Here is a 21,936-nt window from a genome sequence, read left to right as displayed (position 1 = left end):
TTATAAATATTTTAAAATTTTGTGTAATTACCAAATGTGATTAGGTCCCTCAAATGATCCATTGAGGGGCTTATTTCTTTCAAGGTGTTTTAGGCTGAGAAGAATCTCCCAACCTTAGATTATGAAACAAAAGGGTAAAGAAACAAGATATGAGACAACCAACAAAACATTCACGCATTGATATTACGGAAGGGTAGAGGGAGGGAATAACAAGTATTGGTCTGTCAAATACAAGGAATAAATTTGATGCAGGACTGACTATGAAATCACAACTTCAGTTTATTTAAACAAGCTACAATGGTTGTGAAAGACAACATTATACTTCTGTTCATCAACTGGTTGGTTCATCTATCCGTTCTTCACCTTCTTTTCCTGGAACAAGTTGTACTGCTACCATTGCCATCACTTCTCCAGGAGGTGGGTGGTCAAATTTGCAAGTAGACCCATACTTGCAGGTACCAGTTTTGAGATAATATGGACAAATTATGGCATCCTGTCAAGTAAAAGGATTATTTCAGATACTCTTGGTTTACATATAAAATAATCTCAACCAGATAAGATGACTCAACAGGTAAATAACTTTCAGACATAAATAATCCTTTCGTTCATTCTTTTTTTTTTTTTTTTTTTTTTTTTTTTTTTTTTTTTTTTTNACACAACAGTGAAAAATGTCCATAACAGGAGAAGAGAGCTCGTCCTATAAGGAGAAAATCACGAGTGTGTTCCAAAAGAGTGCTTCTGAGGCAATAACTCGGAAGCATTATTTTCATAGAATAATTTAATCATAGACTATCAAATAAATCAGGAGGATAACTGTATTAACATTTACAACACCACGGCGTAGAAGAGACAATGAAAGGATTTTGTCTAATATTCTAGTAGAGAACTTGTTTTTATAAAACTGACATGTAATTCTCTTAAAATAAATAAGAAAAACAATCAGCTAATTTAGATATATATACCTCCCTCCTAGGCAGTCCAGCAAGTGTTAGTTTCACATTATGTTGAGAAGCCTGCATTGCTGCTGACCGATCAATAGGGTGGTGAAATTTGCATCGTTCCCCAAATTTACAGTCCCCAGTCTTCATATAATACTACAAAAATAAATATTTAGGAACGAAAGAACATATCAACAAAACAATAAACTTACAACTAAAATTAATAACAATAACACCAATAACTGCCATTTCTCCTGGTAACAGATAAAATACGAAGTATAGTAATGAAAAATAATAATAATAATAATTACCTGAGTGCCATTTTTTTTTTTGCACTTTTTTTATGACATTGAGTGCCTTTTAATAATACGTAATGTTGAATCAACAAATTTGAGTTAACAAGTGAAACAAGAATCTATATATATGAAGTATAAATAAGTCAAACAAGAAAACTAAAATATAAAAAATGTAATATTTTTCCTGAAAAAGACGATGATTTTTCATTCAATTGAAAAATTACATTGAGAAGTATCAAATTTAAAAAAGCAACAAATACAATGGAAAGAACAAACATACGAAGGAAATGCACCCAATCCAGATACTAAAATATAAAATAATCATAAGACCCCAAGCAATGACGTTAAGTAAGAAAATTTTCAGCACCAAATATTGTAGTCATATTGTTAACGCTAATATGGTGCAATTTTTTTTTTTTTTTTTTTTTTTTTTTTTTNACGCTAATATGGATTTTCAAATTACAAAAATAAAAGAAAATGATTTCTCTTTCCATTCTTTCTCCATTGCTTCATCTTCTCTTCTAATCACAGCCTACCGTCCAATCCACTCCTCGTTCTGAACATAAACACAGTGGTCGTCCCTGCAGATTCTCATTGAACAACTCACTCGTAAACATCCCGCATTATTTCACCACCAACTCATCTAAAAAACCGTTTGGTTCCGTAAAAAATTATATCTCAAATCTCTTCCGTTCAATCATCTGTTTCTTGTTGATTGATGCAGAAATTGTGTTCTTGAATAGGCTTCCGCCTTCTTTTTCGAGTTCCATATTCGAGAGAGAAGCTTTTGTCCTAGAATGTACTCCTAACATTGTAGTACTTCATTCTTGGACAACTCTTGAAAATTCTCTCTAAAAGTTTCCCCCTTGTAATTAGGTGTGCTCCCTCTTGAGAGTGACATTGTCAAGAGTTTCTTGATTTTCCATTGGCGACAATCAACTTTGGCCTGAGCAGTGGCTCAGATACCAAATTGGTGTAGCCTAAGAGTGACCAAGGAGAGTTTCCTCCAAAAAGTCTCAACCCCAATCTTTAGTATGAGTCAAATTGGTCTAAAATAAATGGAAGAGACCTCTATTTATTAGAGAGCGAACTACAATCCAAAATTACAAAGGATAGTAAACACCTCGAGATTCATACTAACATAACATCATGATTCCCTAAAGAACCTATCAGGAGAGGGGGACAGCCATCAACATACTATCATCATATCATAACTCCAAAATCCTATTGGGGAAGGGGAGGGATGCGAAGAGATACTCACGTCACATTCTATCTGCCCAGGTCTTCGAGGGTAAATACTTGAGCTGGATCCCAACTGGAACATAAGAAAAATAGTTTGAGTTAGTTATTCACTACAAGAGGATTCATACACTTCAATAGTTCAAACAGAATGTTATAGTAACTTAGTATTAAAAAATTGCATACTTACGTTCTTAAACAAGGGACAAATATTTTCTCTATTTCAAAGACTAAAATCAAACCATTACTCTGAAATCAAGGGCTTGACCACATAAATGCATGTTTAATTAACAAACAATAAACAAATGAACTTGCAGTGAAAAAAATGCTAGCATAAGACCCTAATGGAACATCAACTTTCTTTCTAATTGAAAAACTAGATTTTTCATTGAGAAAAATGAATGAACACAACCGGACCAACCAAAAAGCCAACAAAAGACATGTCTCCAAAAAGGATCCAAGCAGAAACTAGCCTATCAAAACAAGAACACGAATCTAGAAAATTAAGGCCAAATGACATCAGACAACACAACCATCAAATTGGGAATTTTTAGAAGTAAAAACAAGGGGCCGCTGGAGTAGAAAGTTGATAACTATGCCAAAGGCCATAAAATCAACACTGCCCATCAAGACTAAGACGGACTTACCAGTGGCTGAATCAATCTGGGATCAACAGCTTGATAAATAGCATTAGAAGGATTAGAAATTCCAATATTCATATTAGCAGCTGAGACCATTGCTGGAGTAGATGGATTGATTGCTGCCAAAAATTCCAAGCATATTTTAAATGATCATTACATACCTTACAAAGTTTCAAAACTGCAAATGAGAACATTACACGCATACCATTTCTGTCAGGGTGATTGTAGCGGCAAGTGGTACCATACTTGCAACTGATACGTAACAACCAATAAACATAAGACTCATCATTATTTTCTTAAGCAGAACTATCATAAATAAGTTGTAAGTGCTCATATACCTGCCCGTTTTCAAGTAGAATGGACAATCCACTTCACCCTGTTACAAGAAAGTTGTTTGGTAAAATTTAGATCTTGTCTAATGCAAAACAATTTATTAAGACTGGAATTTTCCATTAAGACTTGAACCATAATTCCAGAAAGAGAAGTAACTGGCAACACAAAAGAAATAGAGTATTAAAAATACTGACATCCTCTGGGATACAAGAAAATAAATATTTAAACTTCTACAATTGTAATCCAATTTATTACCGGTCTAATTGGAAGTCCTTTAGAATTGTGTATTAATGCCGGAGAAAATGAAACAGGAGGCTTAACAAGCTTGAAGTCTCCAATTCTTCCTTCTGTATTAGCTTCCATCAAAGTTTGTTCGCTATTTCCATTAACTTCCCCAGATAAAATTTGGATATCTTTTGGGTGATGGAACTTGCAGTTAACACGAAATTTGCAATTTCCGGTCTTAACATAGAACTGCAGGGGAAGAAATCAAACAATATGTCTATACCCGACTTGTACGCCTAAAATATTAGTAAAGAACATGTGTGTGCCTGTGTGTGTACGTGTATATTACTGCACACAGTGGCTCAGATGGTCTCTCAGGTAAGGACGAAACATCAGATTTTTCAGCACCCTGAAAATAGTAAAAACATAATACATATCAACAAAGGAAAAAAAAAAAGGTACCCAAAACAAGAATAAAGCTTGAAGACATCAGGTTCATACAACTTACCACAGATTCAGACGTATCTCTAGGGTGATTGAACTTGCACCTTGAACCAAATTTACATCGTTGAGTTTTCAAAAAGTACTGCAGGAATCAAAAAGGTCGTGAAGTAATGCAAGAAATATAAGTGCATATTACTTCAAATAAATAAATAAATAAATAAAAAGATGTGAAGGATAAAATATTTAAAATAGAACTCACTGGACAATCTGGCTCCCCAAGTCTTTCTGGGAGATCTTCACTACTAGTTATTTGTGGGACCTAAATAAATTATAGATGAGATAAACAGCCATTGGAGAAAGCAATATAAAATGGTATTAGAAGCACAAGCTACCTTAAGACTACAAGCGCAAAAGAATTTGGAAAACAGATACTTAGAAACGTTAACCATATCTATTATTAGGAACAATTATGCAACTCAATTCATTCTTGGCAAAGGACCTAACTTGGCACCAAAATGGTGGCCCATGCAGAAACCTAACTAGGTGTTCAAGCCATCCAAAAATTCTTCAATTCCTCTAAAGCTAGATATTCCACAAAATAGAAAAGAAAGCTGCATATCAAAAAGACCCCCCTCGCCCCAAAAACAGTTTGAAACAGCACCTCCATCATCGAAGGATAAGATCTATTGTGCACCTCTATCCCATATCAAGTGCGCAAAATGGCAACCCCATGAAGCATGATCCAAATACCCTAAGCACATTTACATATGACATACCAATGAACCCCTAACTAGATAAACGTAGAGGATTTGGAGATCCTAACCTTTCGCAATTAAGAGAAAGAACGAGGGACATGAGGGTGTGAAATGGATAAAAGATTGGAGTTTCATGAAAACGCCCTATAAGTATTGGGAGTCCACATATACGTCTTTGAAACTCATTCAGCAAAACATAGAAAAATAAAAGTTGGAAATACGTAATTGGGCAGAGCGCAAAGACGCTAAAGATGTACGACACATTGTCCCAACTACAAGACGATAGAAATCACTGAAGCAAACTTTAATAAAGGTTATGGGATCCCACAATCCAGCCTAAAACCAGTAACTGAGTCATCCCCGATAACAAAGATTCAAAACTTAGAAAAGAAGAATAACATAGATAAAATAGCCTTCCAATGGTTCCTAACAGTTCCTTTAGTTCAGTTTCCGTTAGCAAGCTCTCAAAGAATTTCGTAGTCTTGTTTCTTCATGCTTCTCAGTTTTCTTTGTTTAATTGAAGGATTTTAGGCTTCTTTTTGTCAGTTGTTCGGATATCTTGAAAAGCTAAGAAACACGATGTGGATCCAAGACACAGATACGACACGACACGAAAATGGTGACATGTCAATTTTTAAAATTCTAGAACATAAATATGACAAGGGCACACATGTTAAAATATACATTTTTGAATATACATCACTTTTATACCAGAAGAAAATTCAAAGACAATAAGTTTACGAATTTATATGCTTAAATAAATAAGTTAGCAATTCACTTTCAAAATTTATTTAAAGTCAAGTGTTCAATATTTTTCTAACAAATGATAGAATAACATTGATTTTGTACAACTACTATCTAACACATCTATTGTGCTAATAAGTGTTCAATACGTGTTCAACAAGCATTAAGAGTGTCAGTGTCCAATACATACTCAACATTGGCGTGTTGAAATGTGCAATACGTGTCAAATTTTGGAGTGTCCAAGATTTTTTTTTTTTCTTTCTTTTTGAAAAGAGACAATTTCATTGATGATTAAAATTTACAAAAGGGATGCATCATCCATGGTGTTTATAAAAAAACCTTCCTAATTTACAATGAGGGAGGTATAACTATAAGAAGTCGAATATAAATATTAGACAGTTTAACAATTATAGTCTTTCTTCTTAAATTTCTATTAAGAGGTCCTTCATGTAATTTATCTTTTGGTGTTTGAGAGCCTATTAACTCCTCCATTCATCAATGAAATTGTTTCCTTTCAATTTATATATATATATATGTATATATATATCAAAAGGAAAGAACATAAAAGGAATGGATAAACCACACATTATATCGATAATGTTGAATCCCTTAGATAATAGAAAAGGACAATTGAAGGGAAAAAATAAATAAAGCATGAATAACTTCAACTTTCAATTTTTTTTTTTTTTTTTTTTTTTTTTTTTTTTTTTTTTTTTTTTTTTNATGAAAAATCTATATTTTCTGAGTAGTAAGTCCAAATCTCAAAATAATTCAAACTCAAGCTAATCACACCTGACTACCTAATAAAATCCCCTAAACTGTATTCCTAGTCATAAAGAAGTACATGGATTATGGCTTCCAATAATTATCCAAATACAACTCAAGAACTACAAATTCAAGAATTAATTAAATATGCAATTTACTGAATTGCCCCCACATCAATTCAATGAATAGAAAGCTAGCACTGCATCATAATTTACATGAATATATTTTTCCAAATCATAAGTTCAGCTAGCAAAAAGGAAAGATCAACCGCTTAAAAAAATGATATTTCTACACAGCATAGAGAAAAGGTGGCATCGAATACAGCACAAAATCAAGATATCATTCAAATTACTAACACCAAACCCCAGATCACTCACTCTTAATTTTAAGCATATGTGATAAACCCTTTAATGTATATGCCTATAAAGTATTTGTTTCTTTGTCGATCATAATTCATCTTTATAGGTATGAAAGATAGCAGAAAACAGTCACCTCTTTCCAATCTGGGATTCCACCATCAGGAACCCAAATAGGATGGTCAAACTTGCAGCTATCTCCAAATTTACAGGTTCTTGTGAGCATATAGTGGGCACAGTCCTTCTCTCCTGGCCTCTGTGGATATACATGCAAATTGCTTGTACTTTCAAATCTAGGACGCTTGGCTAAAGAATTTGAAGTATACCAGGCTTCACTTTGCCCCAAAGTGTTATAGGAACCCAAAACAGTCTGATCGTAGAGCACTATTGTACATAATAGACAAATATGTACAAGAAAGACAAACATGTACGTTACTATATAAGTATTTCTAGCACTACTATCTCGGCTGTATAGATTTAGAAATTAAATATAGTAGATTATGTAAAATATAACATTTTCAAAATATATACAGGAAAATAAACAGTCTGCATGAAGTTACATAGATCTTATCAATTTAAGGCTGCTTCATACTGTTATGGTGCAACTTAGTTGTACAGCAGCAGGATGAAAACAAACCATTACGTCGAACCCCATACATAAAATTATGCATACGACATAGGGGGCGTGCATGAATCACTTGAGACTTATAACACCATAGTTCCAGTCTCCAGAGAAGAAAATGGCTTCTATATAAAATACTTTGCAACGAAAACCATATGGAAATCCAACTAGCCATGACAGAGAGAAAGTAAGAGAATAAGTACTACTATCTTCTCCAATTTGGTACTGAACTATTGTTTGGGTTGATGTTCGTCCAATATACCGAAGATATGGAAGAAAATAAAACGACTCGAACATCATGGAAATTTAGGCCACAAATCATATGTAAAGTTCCATCAAGAAAAGAAAAACAAGAAAAATACTATTAACAAAATACATAAACACCCATATATAATAAAGAAAAAGACAGCGAACAGCACGAATGGAAGCACTGAAGCCAAACCAAAGCCCCATGATCACGAATGCCATTTGGTGGTCATGCGAAAGCAGGAAAAAGAATCAAAACATGAAAGTATCCCATCGGTGATGTTTTCTGAAAGCAGAAGTGAACAAATTCATTCGGCCTCGTTTTCGTGAAACTTTAAGTTAATGTCCAAGTACTCAACTAATTATTTTACGTCATTTTCTAAAGTGATTTTCCAAGAGATTCAAGTAGACAGCGAATAAAACTTACCGTCAGAAGAACGTTGGATGCCAGAAACAACAGAGTCCAGAGCAGTAGCAGCATCAGAACCCGGCCAAGAAAATTGAGAGACCGAATGCGACGTTCTTGGGACAATGTCGGCGGCGGATAACCTAAGGGCTTCATTCTGGGTCGAATACATGGTGGTACCACGATCAATAAAAGAGTGCTTAATGGAGAAACCGGAGGCCAGCGAGTCTGACACGAGGTAACGGCCGGAGACGATGTCGGAGAGGGAGCGGGAAGACGAGTATGCGGCGGGAAGAGGTGTAGTGGCAGTGGCAGTGGCAGTTGAAGTGGCAGGTCCCGCGCCGTAGACAGAGCTGTAACCGTGCAATTGATTAGCCATTTCTTTTATCCAAGACGCTGAAGAAACTGAAAGAAGCACCGGAGTAGACCAGAGTGGCAAACCCTAAAGAATACGTATTGTGAAGATTGGTCCGGCCGGAGACGCAGGCCGAGCTCCAACTTTGACCGCCAAATGGGTTTTCTTTTATCCGTTTTTTATTTTCACCGCTTATAATAAGGATTTGTTTTGTCCGACTTTTTGGGGTTTTGACCGCGAAATCACGGGAAATATTCCGATGGCAAGGATAAAGAACATGTTCGGGTTTCATATAAAATCAATTATGCCAAATTACTCGTTGCTCAATTTTGACAACATGTCCCGGTATAGGTCAAGAGGTAGATGGGAACAATGAAACAAGGGAGGGGAAAGAGTAAAAATGAAGAACATTCAAGTAAGATGCGTAAAAATCCGATGTTTATCATTTACGACATTATCTATGCAAATTGGCATAGTAGTTAATGTGTCAAAGTTCATCTTATAAACGGTTTTGAAAACTATGAATTTTAATAAATAGTGATTTTCTATGAATGGTAAGCAATGTCACATGAGCATTTCAAATTATAAATAATAGCTACCATGACTTAGGAAGACTAGTTAAGATCTTTTTTGAAATAAATTTATAGTTTGAGGGTAAAAATAAAACTCTAGGACATAATTGAAATCTACAAACTTCAAGAATATGGTGTTAATTGTCTAACTATAACTATATGGTCTTTAATTTATATGTTCCAATGAACACTTCCTAAGGTCAATGCAAAGTTGGTTTTGTGTCAAAAGAATGATTCATAAGTGATATGGGTGTTCTTTGTGTGACTTTGCTATAAATAAGAAAACCATCAAATTATAACATAATAAAATTGTTAACCAAAGATTGAAAAATATGATTTATGAGCATTAGATAGCACAAAAGACATCTCCAACCAAGTTCAAATTTCTCTAGAAAGCATTCTTCCATTCGTTCCCAGCTTATTATTATGTAACGATAACTACTTTACAAAGCGAAATTTGGGAAATTATTACACCTCCCTCTAGGATATGCTCATATTGGCAACAATTAGTTTGATAGGTCAAATTGGTATTAACATATTTTATAAGACATTAAGCATTGACATGAAAATTAAAATTTAATTTGAAGTTGAAATGATAAATTTCATGTGGTAGATGAATCAAATAACTTTATCAATTGTAATTTACTCAGCTCTCTGCATAATCGTAACTAAATTAACATGTTCGAAAATTAATTATTTTCATGCACAAGAAACACTAATCTAAAAGCAAAGTAAAAAATACATCTAACTTAAAACAAAATTTGATTAGCTGCAACACAGATAACATTCTAAAATTGCAAGTTAAAACCTCTTGCTTCAAGTATAATGCTTTAAGATATAGCAATTATATAAACGGTTCGTTTCATAAGCAGGTGATATAAACACAATTAAATGATATTTGTCAAGAAAAGAGAAAAAACGGGCTTAGACAGAGATATCTGATTGAAACCTTGGCTCGCTCCTATACAATCATCGAGCATTGCAGTCTTAACTCCTACCTGATTCCCCAGGTGGTCCCCGTCCAGATCGTTGACCACGGCCACCTCGCTCTATCCGACCACCCCGGCCACGCAATCCTCTCACAGGGCGTCTATCCAATGAAGAAACAACTCCAGCCTGTCTCAGCATAGCTCTTTCCTTGGCTCGCTCTTGCAAATTTATTGTAGTAGACGTGCTACTACCGACAGGAGACGACCGTTTTGCAACAATAGGGCTACCTTGTTTCGAATCATTTATTTCTGGCGGTGTACTCGAAACGTTCTCAGTAGCTACTGAGGTGGTTTCAACAGCCTGATCACTCTCCATATCAATCTGGTTACTATCAGTTGGCTTATCTAAAATTTCGGAAGTTTCATCAGCTGCATCACCCTCATCATTCTTTTCTTCATTTTGAATCTCAGGGGAGTTTATCTCGCCAATCTCCATGTCTGTGACAGCCATCGCATCATCATCAACTCTAGATGGGGAGGCATCAGGAGTTGCAACTGGCTCAATATGATCGTCTCCTATTTCAATGCTTTCAACATTATTGGCACCCTCCAGTTCCATAACTTCAGGGGCCACCTCACCTTCCTCTCTCTCGCTTCCAATCTCTGAAGTTAGATGCCAGTTGTCTGGTTCAGCTTGATCTTTTAACCCATCATCTGACACCGCTACAATCTGCTTGTCCAGATTTTCATCCATCCTGTCAGTGTGTATCTCCTCATGGCTGATAGATCCATCAGATGATAGTTCTTTTGGCCTATCAGCCTTCTCCCCTGCAATTTCAACCTCTTTTTCAACATCAGCTGCATCCTCACTTGAACCATGAGGAAACTCACAAACATCAGGAACTTCTTCCAAGGGCGACTGAGTTTTGAGACTTTCCAGAGAGGTAGAAGATGGTCCACCAACGTCATCAGCCAAGGTATCTGACCCTTTAGCCTTCTTCATGACAGGAGCTGCCATTTCAGTAATGCTCTCCCCAGGGATAACTGCATGTTCATGCAATTCAGAAGCTGTTGCTACACGCTTGCGAGCCAGCTGATGGGCTGATGTAGTAGATTCACTTTCAGTTTCTGATTTTCCAGAAGTTGCACGCTTGCTTTCACTGTTTGGTAATTCTGATGTTGACATGTCTATATCACCCAGAGACCCTCCTGGTTTTCCAAGACGAGGTCGAACCAACTTTCGCCCTGCTTTACGCGTTTCTACTTTTGCCTTGGATAATTGACCTTTCTTTTCCCGTTCTTCTAGGACTTTGGCAGGAAAGTTGGTTGTTACAGGAGCCACAGGCACTGCAACATCAGGCGTTTGGAGAGGAACATCAGGACCTGCAAAATTTAGAGCTTTCATATCACGTAAATGGGGAAGAAGCAAAACTAGTAATTGTAACTGTTACAGCGTAAAAATTAGATGTTACGCTAATGCACCTGTACTACTTTGTACCAAAGCATCTGTGACCAAAGAAACCTCTGAAGTAGCATTCTGAGCTCCAAGATCAGTCAAAACTGACTGCACAGTCTTCTCAAAATTCTCAGCAGCTAAAACGTAGGTAGAAGCAAGATCGTCCAAGCCAATCCCTGAAAGTGGCTGAGGTAAAGCATCCTGCTATGACAAACAATCACACATGTAAACAATCAACAAAAAGATTTAAACAGTTGGTACGATAAAAGAGAGAAAAAATGAATGAAAACTTTTGTCAAATTCATAATAATTCTAAAGCCCAGAGTGCCATGCAAGATTTTCTCTTTTTGCTAATTGTTTCAAAAGAAACCAGAGAAGAATCTCATTGAAAGCTTCGGTAGAAATTTACCAATCTATCTACTCACATTGATTCTCGAGGCATATCAGCTTAATTCAACACATCTCAACAAATCAATCTAAAAATTCCAACAACGTTATATGGGTTTAAAGACAGCAGGAAGGAATCAATGCATGATATACCAAAATTTAGAATAAGCAAGTCATTACCTCCGAAAGATTGCTTTTAGATTGTCTAAGCTTCTCAAGTTCATCAGAAGCTTGCTTCAAGTTTCCCTTATGCTTCTCCAAATCATTTAAGATCTTTGATTTTTCCTATATAAAAAGAAGGTAAAGACAGACCTATTAGGATGCACGGGAAACAGGAAAAATGACAAAGCAAGTTTGATTTAACTTCCAAGATATCCGTTGACAAGATTATTTGCAGAATCTTTCCAACTCGAAGTGTTATATTAAAGGAAGAAGCATAACCATTCTCTCGTTTCTGTTTCTTTATAAAGACAATTGTGTTGTGGAAGACAGACAAGTTAAATCCCAAAGTCCTAAATCTTGGAAAATTTTAAAAAACATACTGACTAATCTTAAACTAAACATCCTGACTAACCATGAAAATATTAGCAATCATAGAAATCATCATAAACTTAATTATTAGGCAGGTGGCTTCAAAGTTCAAAACGAGTCAGGTTCAAATTTTCCATTTCTTACTGAAGTAGGCCAAGAGTTTATTATGGCACTGCCAATTCAGAACTTTGCCACAACTCTGACCCCGAAGGACACTATCTGACATCAAGCTAGAATTGATTCACGAGAAAAAATAAATAAAAAGATTCACAGATACTCCATCATAAGATCCACAATCCATATCACAAATATATGCCAGATGGCACGATGTTCTAGCTAAATTACCTTTTGTCAAAAAGAATTTGAATCATCAAATTGGGCTAAACTAATAAAAATACCCCTAAACTTTCAAAAGTTTTAATAATACCCTTAAACTTTCAAAAAATTGCAAGAAATACTCTTACCGTTAGTTTTGGATGAAAATCGTTAGTAGTTTATTTAAGCTTTTAATAAATACCCTTGAACTTTAAAAAGTCTCATTAATACCTTTACCTTTTTTAAAAAAGTTAAAAAATATCATCCTTTTAACTCTTAGTACTGTGTTTAAAAAATACACATCAAATTTTTAAAAATAGATTTGACACCACTTACCTTTAAAAAAAAAAAAAAGTTCAAAAAAATTCTTAGCGTCAATGTATAGACGATATCGGCACCTCATAGATTATCTCCCAACTTTTTAATATACTTTTGAAAGTTCATGAGTATTTTTAAACGTGATATTAACGGTAAATGTATTTTTGAATTTTTTAAAGGTTTAAGGGCATCAATGAAACTTTTGAAAACTCAAGGATATTTTTTAAACACTTTGAAAATTAATCAGTATTTTTGAAACCCTTTTAAAAGTTCAACAATATTTTTGAAACAAAGTATTAGCTGTTTCCATTTTTGAACATCTGTTAAAGTTTAAAGGTATATTGAAATTCCAGAGATGAAACAAATGCAAAAAAGGGGATTATGAAACCTGCTCAACGATAGTATAAGAATCCTTTATTGCCTTCTCAATTTTCAACCGTCTGCTTTTCTCTGTACGACTATCTTCCTTCTCTCTTTTTAGTTCTTCTCTCAGCCGCTCCAGATGTTTCTCAAGTATCTGAGCAAAAATTTAAAAAACAAATGTAAATTGAAAGGAACTGGTGAATACAAGCAGCAAGTGATGAATCAACCTGAATTTTAGTGTCCTTTTCTTCTATGGTCTGCTCACCAGTTGAATCTCCAGTGGACCTTTTCCCGACAATATTCACTTAAAAACAAAATGAAAATTTATCATTTGAAGTCCAAACACCATCGACAACATCTAAAAACAAACAAGAATTCCACAGATTCATTCATAATAATGGAGAATACTAGGCTACCTTGTTTAATGTCTTCCAACTGCCTCAAAAGAGCTTGATTTTCTTTGCCCAATTCATCCTTCTCCTTTGAGACAATTTCAAGCTTCCGCTGCAATAAGGAATAATATGAATAAACTAACCGAACTGTATTAATAGATTGCTTGACCGCATCCTCATTGAAATTACTATTTTGCATTATTTAATGATATAAACTAAAACGAAAAGCTTTATTGTACTTTTTTTAAGAAAAAATAATTGGGAGGTAAATACGATTTCAAAATGAAACCGAGCTTCCTAATTTATCCTAGTTCTAAACTGAATACCTACGAACTTACAGGTTCAAATTAAACATTGCGCTGCCATAAATCCACAAGATAGCAGCTGGGAACTTATATAAACCCCTCTAGTAAGCCAACTAACGAAGATGAGGCTGTAATTGTCAATGTTCTCACATTAGGCAGGCATACACTTTAAAACTCAAGTTCTATTACTCCGCTTTCTCACAGAGAGTTTAAAACTCCCACTCTTTTCTTGCTCAATTGAATCTGGTAAAGTGCACCTTCGAAAGAAACTCAAGTTCTATTACTCCGTTTTCCAAGTGAATAATCATTTTATGCGTGTAGACTTCTTGATGAATGATTGAGTTGAGTCTACGTCTTCTATTTGATGATAATTATTCTTAAAGTAAGCCCTGATCACCAATATATGATACGTTACTGTGTACTAACATGTAATTTGTGTTATTAATGTTCATAGAGAATGTGAAAAGGAATGTGAAAAGTAATCCCAAATGAAAGTTGGAGGAATAGTGTCACATGCTTGTCCAAGGAGTGTTGCTTGTGGCCACATGTCAGATGTTCAGGACATGTTTGTCCAGGACGTGTTATCCATGGCCGCAAGCCCGTTCCAAACCACCTTTTACTTGCTTTCATGTTAAATAGGCATTTACTATTTTTTGTTGTGTCAATATGGGGGTGTATGACCAGTCACCAAAATCATGTCTACACTCGCTAGGGCTAAAATGCCTCAAAATGTACTACAGGAAATGTGACTAGTTGTCAATTCTTCCTACCCAGGTTTATATGATATCAGAGTCACCGTTGTTGCCTATTCGCTTTTAGCTTATAGCATTGCTTTCTTTAAAATTGTTTTTAATGTATTTCCTTGCTCACGTTGCTAAAACATTTCTCTCAAACATGACATGAGGCTCTAGCATACGTCAACATTGTCCGCGAAGTTCAAATTTCACACGATTGACTTGTTCGCTAGATTAGAATAATGTCCCACAATTGTTGTCCTGCTACCACAAGAGTGTGATTGTGACCCATAGCATGCAAAAAAGTAATACCAAATAAAGTTGTACTTGACAATGAGATGAGGTATATTCAACTTAATAAGCAGTTTGTTAGCCATGTTCATATGCATACATATTTTGAAATGAAACAGACAAATATGTTTTCGTATCAACACAAACAACAACTTAGGGGCGGGCAAGGGTGGAGAGAACACCTACCCAAAACGGAAAACTATTACAAAAAGGCCTTCCAATTTCTAGAAATTAATGCAAGACTGTAAAAACTCCAAAAATCTTTGACTTGAACTCGATCAAGAGACCAAGTGCTGTATACTATAGACAAAATATTTAATTATGTGCATATAACTATATCAATGTCCAGGGTGGCTATATCAAACATGCATAGTCAAGTGACATGTTTGAGAAGTATTTATTGGAACAATAACTGAGGCATGGTTATGATTTTATTTTAAGATATCTTAAATTGCATAGTCGATGTGAGCATACCTCAGTGGTTAAAGCATTTTTTTTTTTTTTCAAATTTCCACTCCTACTTATGATGTAAATCTTTATTTAAAAAAAAAAAAAAAAAAAAAAAAAAAAAAAAAAAAAGCTTGAATCATGTGTTAATTTACTTGGTGAGCACCTTGTACATGTACACTCACCCCCCTAGCATTCCCCGGTTTCTTACTTTTCTTAATGGTCTTTTGCTTCCTCTTAATGAAATCAATCTCATTTCTGATTAAAGAAAATATAGAAGTTGTAAATTCAAATGCCTTGATTCAAGCCTACTTGATATATCAAATATTTCCAGTAGTTTCTCAATGTCAAATATTGCAGAGTTCAGTATATTTGTAATACGATTAGAATGATGGTCTAAGGAGCTAAACAGCAATAGTTAAACAAAGAGATACCTTAAACTGAGAAAAGAATTTCTTCTGTTTCTCCATATCTGTCCTCAGATTGGCCTGTGCACAAAAAATATCCACATGAAGACAAAACCATAGTTGTTTGATTTTAGAAAAATGTGTAAATCTTAATTCAAAGAAACAGCAAAATCATAAATCAAAAACTAAAACTAATGAACTTAACTTGTGTACCTCAATATGTTGAATATCATTCAGTTTCTTTTCCCTTTCCTTCAGTTCAAATCTGCAACTAGAAAGGTCTTGCTCCAATTGAGATATCGATTCCTGTCTTTCAGTGATAAGCATTTTGACTTTTGCAATTTCTGCATCTTTCTCATTCAGCTCCATCTAGTGCAAGAAAGTTGAAAGAAAGTGATTGAAACCCAATCTTTATTATGCAACATCAAAGAGAAAATACACTGATTATAACCTTTCAAGATGGCTCATTCTCCCAAAAAACTAATCCCAAAATTGAGATTGCCTACCAAACCCCCCAACTCATTCTATTTATATCCAAGTGGAAGCCCATGCATCAATAAACGTTTTGTCAATTTCAGAAATGATTTTAGTGTCAACCAAATCCAGAACATCATCAATTTAAATATTAATATTAGTAAACAAATATATCACAAGAAGTACTTTGTCTTGGTGTAAATTGAGCCCTCCTATTTGTAAGGTTTTTGAAATAATATCAATAAGAACTCTACTCTTTTTTGTAATTTCAACTTATATAATAAGTAAACACTCATTGTCTATAAGAAAAAATCTCCTTGCAGGGGCAAAGCCTCCATGGAAATTAAAGGGGATGGACCCTGAGCATAAAGCAAAGACTACCCCTCTCTATTATGACTAGAGAAGAAAAAAAGTAACTTATATTAAAAATAAAGATGTTCTCATTATAATAAGAGAGAACAGGTGGTTACCTGCATTCTTTGAACATCATCCTTCACACGATTATAATCTTCATAATCTATATTCTTAGATTTTTCAAGCAACTGCATACACAATCCAATCAGAAATGAACTTGGACATCCATCTAAGGAACGATAAAATATATGTGCTGTGGATAGAATCCAGAGAAGAGAAATGTAGAAGTTTTGATAAAACTAGAAAATCAATCTTCATATATAATAATACCTCAGAGACTCTGCTTTCAAGATGAGCCTTCTCCACTTTCTGCGATTCAATTTCCATTTTGCAGGCTTCCACCTCCACTTGTCTCATCTTCAGCATGCTCTCAAAGTTCTCTGTTTCACATTTAGCCTTTCTAAATTCTTCACGTAGTTTCTGTGATCAGGCATTTATTAATTAATAAAAGTTACCTCGAGGAGATGAAATTATGAGTGATAATGCATCCTAAAGGTACCTGGCATTCCTCAAAATTGTGCTTATTCTCTTCTCGCAGTTGGATATTGCTTTCACGAAGCAAGTTCATCTCCCTAACCTGCAAAAAAGTAAACCTTCATATACTACAAGATGAGGAAAATAAAGCAGCAAATACTGTATTCCTCTGATGGTTCGCTAGTTTCCTTAAAACATAAAATGGGCTCCTGAATGAGCCAAGAAAGATATTAAATTTAACCTGAAGTTGTAAAGATTTAATTTCCTCCTCGGTTAACAATAATGCTTTTGAGCTTTGACGCTCAGCATTAAGTGAAGCTTGTGCACTCTCCACAGCTTTAAGAGCACTTTCTAACTGCATGAGGAAACAAAAAGGTATGAAAGAGCTTATAAGAAGTATGGTGAACATAAAAAAATTGGTGATTACGCGGACAAAGCACAACTTACCAACTAAACTAATCAGTAAACAAGTATGAAATACTTAACAAACAACCAGGATTTATATAACCAGCCAACATGCAGGGTAACTAACAGAACAGAGATATTTAACTAAACCGCACTTGGAATACAACTAAAGATCTAGTTCACGTCAAACGAAGAGAATTTCCCAATTATTAAATCAATAGGAGAGCTGGTACTCAGTGAAAACATTACCATCAAGAGCAATGTAATACCTTTATGAGTACAATACGACAAAGAGATGCTCATGGAAATTATTTCTCATAGACAATGTGGGACTTGACAGAAACCACTCCAGAGTTTCAGCAGTTATTTTAGACTCAATATTACCATTTATAACACAAAACCTTTGAGTGAGTCTACATACAAAATAAATAAATAAATAAATGTAACAGGAAGCTTATTGCAAAACATAAAATTTCCAATGCTCAATCATACGAAGAAACTTAGATAATTTTTATTTAACCAGTCACCAAACCCTTCATTAGAAAAAATGAAAAGATACAAATGCTCACAATACAAACTCACATGACCCACGACGGGGGAATGAAAAGTGAAAAAGAGAGAAAAAAATAAAAGCTAAGAAAATATATTTGAAAAAAAATGTCCCCAAAAGCTTATTACAAAACCTAAAATTTCCCGTGTTCAATCAAGAACTTAGCCTATGTACCTTCCAAAGGAGGATGAATTCAATGTAATTCATACCTATGCTTTTCTTTTATAAGAGCCAATTTCATTGATGATCGAAATTTACAAAAAGGAATATAATATCCATGATGTTTACAAAAGACCTTCCCAATTTACAATAAAAGAGGTATAACTGTAAAAATATTAGACAATTAACACCAAGATATAGCTTGGTAAACAACATTGTTGAAATTTTTTGTACAAGTCTACGTCTTTCATGCGAATATACTTTGATATCTTTCTTTCCACATATTCCAAAAGAAAGTCATGATGAGGTTTTTTCATAGTAGAGCTTTTGCATTCTTGAAAGGGTGGTACGTTAAGGCCATGAGATGTCATCCAAACTATATTCTTATATGGAAAAAAGAATCACCACAAACAAGAAAAAGAATAAAAACAACACAATTAGTAAATACTGAGTTTTTTTCTTCTTCTTTAGAGCTCAACAATTGTGAGCTCAAGAATTGAATCGTCGAACTAGTGACAAGTGTCTTGTCTATCTAGCTATGCACAAATTCGATTAAATATTGACAGTGTTTGTTCTTATTGGAAAGTTCAACACAACCCTGCCATATTTTATAGTTTAGTATCAAGGAATGCACTTCTTTACAAGTGCATGCACATACACCAAAATGCAGCATAAACGACTCGAAAGCTGTAGGCAAACAATAAATTGATGCTTTTAGTGCATAAAACAAAGGAACCTACTTGTGACTGCAATCTCAACTTGTCCTTCTTTAGCAAGGAGATCTCTACTTCAGCCTGTTTACATAACCAATAATATTAGCATATTTAAATGTTGTCAATCAACTATTAACAGAATATAGGAGACAACACAGGAACATGAGTGATTTATGCTGCAAGGTCTATACAATCACCAAAATTTTGCGATTCAGGTGGAGTAAACAGACAGACAGATCTTGAGAAAGTTCTACGCAATCATGAACTACAGAAATTTATTAGAATAATGGCCCAAAACATTCAAAACCACAGAAGAATGATATTTGACATCATTATTATTCAGGAAGAGAAAAACACTTTATTATAATCCCGAAGTCCGGAGTAAAAAAACTGCAGCATTGCAGTGTCACTGTAGCATGAAACATAAGAACACACCGGGATGCTTTAACAATAAAATAAGGGAATACCAATAAGGAAAAGGAACATTACAATTTCTTTTGTCCGTCTGAGGTAACTAACCACACTCTGCATACCAGAATCCCCAACCATCTCAGTATTAAGTTCGGAAGAAACTCCAGCCAACTTTTGATCTTTCTCCGCCAATCGAATGTGGAATGCCTCAAGTTTAGCATGCAGAATTTTATTCTAGAAAATGAATACAATAGAACAAATAAGGAATAAAAAATAAACAAATAAGCAAACTGGGCATGTCACAGGTGCATATAACTTCCACAAATTGTTCAAAGGAAACAAACCCTTAAGGAGGTCTTGTTTATGATGCCGAGGAAAAGAATTTATGGAAATAGAATTATTGAGAATCTGTTTGGTGATGCATGGGAAATGTTGTTACAATTTTATATAAATGAAGTATTTTCAACAATTTTATCATATTATTTGATTTTGTTAACTATTTTACTTTAATCAAGTCAGATTATTAAAATAATTTTAAATACTACAATTTGAGTTTATTTTATAATAAATCTTAATTTATACTCAAATAAATGATTTTAATAAAAGTAAATAAACTTTTAAATGTAAATACTTAAACTTATAAATCTTATTCCATTATAATAATTTATTAATAAAATACTAATATGCCTTAAATTTTAATTTAATTTTCATCCATTAATAAGTATATTATAAATAATATGCATTAAATTTTAGGTTTTTGAGTTGATTTAGCCAACAATATTAATAATTATTCTCAAATAAATGATTTTAATAAAATTATACAAAGTTAAATAATTAGTATAGTCATCCAATTGAATAATTAATTAAACATGTTATAGTTCAAAAATCAAATACGATGTAGAGTGGAGTAAATGATGATATGATAATAATAATAATAATAATAAATTGTAAAATAGTAAGAAAGATAAATAAATATAAAATAAAAGACAAAAAAAGTAAAGAAAATGAAAATTAAAAAAATAGAATAAAAAAATAGAAAAGAATGTAATGAAGAAAGTAAGGGAATAAAGAAAACCCATGAGTTTGGAAGGGTTTTAACAAACCCTCCAAAATGATGCCTAGGGAAAACTTGAAACAAACAAGGGTAAGGGTATTTAAAACTCATATCCTTTCCCACCCTCTTTTCCCACAAAACCAAACGGCCCTAGGAAGTGAAAGGAAAAAACAAGCAAACTAAAAAGAAAAAATTAACTACAATTCTTGTTATCTATATATATTCTACGATGTAGAAATAGACAACATGCAGGAAATTTAAGAACATAGGGCCTAATTGTAGTTTCTGTAACAATTTGTAATTTTTCTTTGAATTGTTTTAGTTAGTTAACTGGGTTAATAGCAGAACTTCTCGAATTAAAATACCGTCGTCAAACATAAACACATATAGGAATGACCTGTTCATTGAGTTCATTGTATGCCTTGTCAGCTTTATTCTTAAAATCCTCAAGTGCTACTTTCCCACCTTCCCACTTGGCCTTCAGTTCTTCCTACATAAGACATCGCGCACGGTCATGCAGGAAGATATAGTTAAGAGTGCATGCATTTGCACAGTAACACTAAAAGGGAAGCCTCCAAATCCCCACACACCCTGGTTTAAATGTTACAACTAAATTGGAAAACAATTGAACAAAATTCCATAAAGGGATAACAAAAAATCACTATGGAAAAGCCTTCTTTTTAAGCATCCAGAAGTACAAAACGAAACATTACATTTTCTGTTTTGTAAGCATCAGCTAATTTACGAAGCTCAGCTGCTTCCTCTTGTAAAGAAGCCAAAGCTTGTGATGTTTTTGTCAGCTCCTGAATCGTCTCTGACTGGAGAATAACCTGATACAAAGGAAAGATAGGTCCGTCGGGAGATAAACTGCTTGCTCACAACGAAATTTAAAAAGAATATCCAACTTACCAAGACTGCTACTTAATGAAATTTAAGCAGATCATGCAAGACCTCAACACTCTTGACAAACATTGGTAAAGGGGAAAAAGTATTAAGTAATCACTTCAAATACAAAACATGAAAACATGAAAGGGACAATGGCATGGTAAAAGTTGTCATCACTTTCAACTTATCTTTAGCAAGCAGCTACCCTCTCTAAAAGAGTGTCAATATGTATTCATATATGCATACATAAGCACGTGCACACACATAATTATGTATGTATGCATATATGTATGTATGTATTAGGTCGTTTTATCCGTCTCCTTTACATATCTACAGTCATTTATAGACTAACTTATCTTCACACCAACTTAATTTATTTAGTGCTTATTGACTTGAATTATAGTAGACCTTTAGATTTATTCTCAATATTAGTTAAATAATGATGTTCACTAAGAGGACAGTATTTTCTTTCCAACAAAAAACGAAATTTTTATTGAAGGATGAAAAGATTTAAAATGCTATAGCACAAAGGTTTTTAAAAACGAATTTGCAAAACAAATATTCATTGAATTCATTTGACGCAGA

General features: G+C 34.0%; 2 protein-coding genes across 5 annotated transcripts in view; both read right to left on the bottom strand.

The window, feature by feature from the left end:
• Window positions 1-150: 150 nt before the first annotated feature.
• LOC111811500 (zinc finger CCCH domain-containing protein 37) lies at window positions 151-8,608 on the bottom strand. Its single transcript, XM_023698381.1, has 12 exons — window positions 8,032-8,608; window positions 6,873-7,120; window positions 4,376-4,435; window positions 4,181-4,258; window positions 4,022-4,081; window positions 3,703-3,921; window positions 3,453-3,490; window positions 3,320-3,366; window positions 3,121-3,233; window positions 2,496-2,549; window positions 963-1,094; window positions 151-493 (listed from the first exon to the last, which is right to left on the bottom strand). Exons 1-12 carry the CDS (start codon window positions 8,387-8,389, stop codon window positions 332-334), a joined length of 1,569 nt encoding a protein of 522 aa, XP_023554149.1. The 5' UTR covers window positions 8,390-8,608; the 3' UTR covers window positions 151-331.
• Window positions 8,609-9,720: 1,112 nt separating this feature from the next.
• Window positions 9,721-21,936, bottom strand: part of LOC111776261 (nuclear-pore anchor) — a 42,655-nt gene continuing 30,439 nt past the window's right edge. For all 4 annotated transcript variants that reach the window (XM_023655665.1, XM_023655666.1, XM_023655667.1 and 1 more), the window contains exons 33-48: window positions 21,180-21,296; window positions 20,864-20,956; window positions 19,491-19,646; window positions 19,029-19,082; window positions 17,416-17,529; window positions 17,200-17,277; window positions 16,971-17,120; window positions 16,757-16,828; window positions 16,026-16,181; window positions 15,840-15,893; window positions 13,653-13,740; window positions 13,464-13,540; window positions 13,262-13,390; window positions 11,890-11,994; window positions 11,349-11,523; window positions 9,721-11,249 (exon numbers count right to left, since the gene is read on the bottom strand). In XM_023655665.1, the coding sequence (XP_023511433.1) occupies window positions 9,925-11,249; window positions 11,349-11,523; window positions 11,890-11,994; window positions 13,262-13,390; window positions 13,464-13,540; window positions 13,653-13,740; window positions 15,840-15,893; window positions 16,026-16,181; window positions 16,757-16,828; window positions 16,971-17,120; window positions 17,200-17,277; window positions 17,416-17,529; window positions 19,029-19,082; window positions 19,491-19,646; window positions 20,864-20,956; window positions 21,180-21,296 (2,943 nt within the window). In that variant the 3' untranslated portion in view covers window positions 9,721-9,924. The remainder of the gene's footprint in view (window positions 11,250-11,348; window positions 11,524-11,889; window positions 11,995-13,261; window positions 13,391-13,463; window positions 13,541-13,652; window positions 13,741-15,839; window positions 15,894-16,025; window positions 16,182-16,756; window positions 16,829-16,970; window positions 17,121-17,199; window positions 17,278-17,415; window positions 17,530-19,028; window positions 19,083-19,490; window positions 19,647-20,863; window positions 20,957-21,179; window positions 21,297-21,936) is intronic.

The sequence above is a fragment of the Cucurbita pepo genome, chromosome LG15 (assembly GCF_002806865.2).
Source record: "Cucurbita pepo subsp. pepo cultivar mu-cu-16 chromosome LG15, ASM280686v2, whole genome shotgun sequence".
Classification (NCBI taxonomy): domain Eukaryota; kingdom Viridiplantae; phylum Streptophyta; class Magnoliopsida; order Cucurbitales; family Cucurbitaceae; genus Cucurbita; species Cucurbita pepo.
This window is presented reverse-complemented; position numbering and strand designations above follow the sequence as displayed.